The sequence below is a fragment of the Euprymna scolopes genome, chromosome 35 (genome assembly GCF_053919585.1).
Source record: "Euprymna scolopes isolate OS-2025 chromosome 35, ASM5391958v1, whole genome shotgun sequence".
NCBI classification, from domain to species: domain Eukaryota; kingdom Metazoa; phylum Mollusca; class Cephalopoda; order Sepiida; family Sepiolidae; genus Euprymna; species Euprymna scolopes.
In genome coordinates, this window is record NC_136516.1 from 78,187,497 (window position 1) to 78,191,304 (window position 3,808).

Here is a 3,808-nt window from a genome sequence, read left to right on the forward strand (position 1 = left end):
CACGTTCCTCAAGCGTTGGACTGTCCGGATATGAATTTTGAGGCTCCTGGCAATGGTTCTGTTGTCATAAATGTGATTGGTATATGTCCTGAGTTGTTTAGCGGCATATCTCCGATCTCGTTCGTTAAGATTTGTATTGTTCTCAGAAATGATAATCACTCTTGGGATTTGTACATAACTGACTAAGTAGTAAATGGTCTGCAGCAAAAAAAGAAACGAAACCAAGTTTTCATCAAACGGAAATGAAATCATATCGTCTTTTCTGGGTAAACAACATTATCGTTCCACTCTGTACATTAATCTCTGGAAAATAACATTTTCGGCTTCTGAAAAGTTAATAAATAGACGGTCTGGGTGTATTAATTTCTCTCCTTCCGCAGAGATGTGATAGTAGGGTCGATAAGGACTATTGAAAAGTCAGCACCGTATAATAACAGAACTCTAACCCTGAAAAAGATACCTGTCTGACCCCGTCGTCAATTAGCATGCAGAGGCGGATCAGGTGATTAGTAATAAACAAGACATTTATTTAAGAGAGCAAGCAAAGCCTTGAAGAATGGACCGCCTAGAACCGCACAGAACCAGTAGTAAAATGTTGGATATTCTTCTTTGAACGAAACAGTCGGTAAAAATCAACCGTGTTTTCAGTTTGGAAAAATTATCAGTAAAATGTAAAACAACATTGGTCACGAAAACATAGCTAAATATAATAATAATAATAATAATAATAATAATAATAATAATAATAATAATAATAATATATATATATATATATATATATATATATATATATATATATATATATATATATATATATATATAGTGTATATTGAGCTCCGGTAGAGGTAGCACCTTTCGATTCCTAGCTGCTGCGTCCAACAGGACGGACAAGGGTCACTGGTCCTCCCGTTTCTCCTAAATCTCTTACATGTTAGTTCCAAGAGCTATACCCTGGGTACTGGCCCCAGCAGGCTTGCCAAACCTTGTGAGGGGACGGTGCTAACGGTCAGGACTGAGCTTTTTTTAGAGTAATTCCATGCAGCCATGACCAGGGCGAAGCATCAAGGAGGAAGACTTCGGCCGTTGACCTCCGAGTAGAGCCCTATAGGCGGTTGGCTGGCATACTCGTCTCCTTCCAGCAGCTCTTACATCCCTACCTGCCCCCCCAGCTCTCTCGACCCTGTCTTGCCACAGGACCAGGCTGGTTTGGGACGAGAGAGTGAAGCTTGCTCTGCGCAAACCAGCTTCACTTTAAACAAACTCCCAGCGCATGTCATCCTTCCCATCCTTCAAGTCCTGTGGCTTTTAGCAAGCGACAAAGCGATAGGTGTGGGCACACTGGAAGTCGTAGCTGCAAACCTGAACACAGGCGGCTCAGACCATAGGGTCGGTCTCCACTAACAGGAGCGGAAATAGAGTTCGGCAGCCGTCTGAGTGTCTGAGAATCCCTCTTTAGGACAGCACTGTTTACCCCGGTGGCATGAGGAACGGACTAGAAAAGATACCCCAAACAGTGCCCGCTCCACTATATCCTGGTTGGCTTACCGCGGTCAGTGGGAACCCTAATAATGCGGTCGAAATAAAGAAAAATTACCTATCAAGATTGCGACATGGAATGCTCGTACACTCTTGGACAGAAATAACCTAGACAAACAACAAAGACACACTGCACTCATTGCAGGCGAACTCGCCAGGTACAATATTTACATTGCTGCTCTAAATGGAACAAGACTTGCAGGTGCAGGTGAAAATTAATGAAGGCTGCCAGGGCTACATCTTCTTTTAGAGTAGCAGAAGATCTGAGGAGAGGCCTGAGGCAGTAGTTGGCTTTGCGGCGAAAAATGCGCCTGTGAGTAAACTGTTTGGACCTCCAAAAGGAGTATATAACCGTCTACTGACACTGAGACTCCCTCTCTCAAATCAAAAGATGTGTGCTTCTCTTGTCATTGCATACGCTCCTACGATGATAAAGCCTGATGATATCAAGGACAAGTTCTACGAAGACCTGAAGAACATCATAGGTGCAACACCAAATCTAGACAAACTCACCATAGTTGGTGATTTTAATGCAAGAGTACGCTGTGACAGTGCTGCCTGGGAGGGTGTTATAGGAAAACATGGTATTGGAACATGTAATAGCAATGGTCTTCTTATCCTTCAAACCTCCTCTAAACATGACCTGCTGATAACAAACAGGCGGGAAATACGTATCACTAGAGCCATGTGTGGAGCTGAATGCTGGACGGACCACCGTCTCATAGTGGCTAAGCTCATTCTGTATATCGAACCAAAGATAAGACCTCAAAGAAAGAGAGCTCCCAAACGATTTTATATCAACAAGTTGAAAATAAAAACTGTCAAGAAATCTCTCTCTGAAATTCTGTCAGAGCGCCTTGAGCCTGCTGGAATAAACAACCGAGATGTGGAAACAGCATGGAAGACAATTTGCGAGACAGTGCACAGCACAGCCATGGGGTGTCTAGGTCCAGTCTCCAGGAAACACAAGGACTGGTTTGATGAGAACTGCCTGGAGATTACTCAGTTACTAGAGGAGAAGCATTCTCCATACAAAACCCATATTGAAGATCCATCCTACAAACTAAAGAAGGTCATATGAAAGAGTTTGCGTAGCAACGTTCAGTTGAAGCTCAGACACATCCATGATTCTTGTCTAAGCAAGAAAGCAGACGAAATTCAAATATATGCAGATAGGAATGACATGAAAAATTTCTATGATGGTCTCAAGGAAATACATGGTCCAACGCCATTCAAATCATCACCTCTCCTCAGTACAGACAGATCGACTCTCCTCACTGACAAAGACATAGTCCCGAGATGAGCTGAACACTTTAAAAGTGTACTAAACCGTCCCTCAATCATCATCAGTGATGAGGCTATTGACAGCCACCCCCAAATTACTATAAGCGAGGAATTGGATGGACTCCCAACCCTCGAAGAGTCTTAGAAAGCAATCTGCACGCTGTATTCTTGAAAGCGCTTTGCTCAGTTCTATCCCAGCTGAGATATATAAAGAGGGCGGCAAGACCCTGACTGTAAAACTCCATCAGCTTTTCCACGTCATCTGGCAGAAGGAGGTACTTCCCCAAGACTTCAAAGATGCCTCCATCACACATCTATACAAGCATAAAGGTAACCACCAGGCCTGCGACAACCACCGGGGAATATCCCTGCTATGCATTGCAAAGTAATACTGAACAGGCGCATAGTTCATCTGGAAAAAGACCTCTTGCCGGAGAGCCAATGTGGATTCCGTAAGAATCGTGGTACTACGGATATGGTGTTTGCCGCCAGGAAGCTGCAAGAAAAATGTCAAGAACAAAATGTAGCCCTTTACTTCACCTATGTTGATCTGACCAAAGACTTTGACAAGAGAAAGTCTCTGGAGAATAATGGCAAAGTATGGGTGTCCTAGGAAATTCATTGCCATCATACGTCAGTTTTATGACGGAATGATGACAAGAGGTCAATATCGTGAGGAGACCTATGACCCTTTTGAAATCACAAATGGAATGGAACAGGGGTGTGTTTTGGCTCCAACCCTGTCAAGCCTCATGTTCTCTGCGATGCTAACGGATGCCTTTGGAGACACTGATGAGGGCATTAGAATCAGGTACAGATCTGACGGATCAATGTTCAACCTCAGTAGGTTGCAAGCTAAATTTAGGGTTGAGTCAGACACTGTAAATGATTTTCTGTTTGCTGATGATTGTTCACTTAACGCAACCTCTGTGATAGGCATGCAACACAGTGCAAACATATTCTCAGAAGCTTGTGAAAATGTTGGTCT

General features: G+C 43.3%; 1 protein-coding gene across 1 annotated transcript; it reads left to right on the top strand.

Annotated features, from left to right (window-relative positions):
* Positions 1–1,927: 1,927 nt before the first annotated feature.
* LOC145259663 (protein CFDP2-like) lies at positions 1,928–2,617 on the top strand. Its single transcript, XM_080117321.1, has one exon. The coding sequence runs from the start codon at positions 1,928–1,930 to the stop codon at positions 2,615–2,617; it is 690 nt and encodes a 229-aa protein (XP_079973447.1).
* Positions 2,618–3,808: the final 1,191 nt, after the last annotated feature.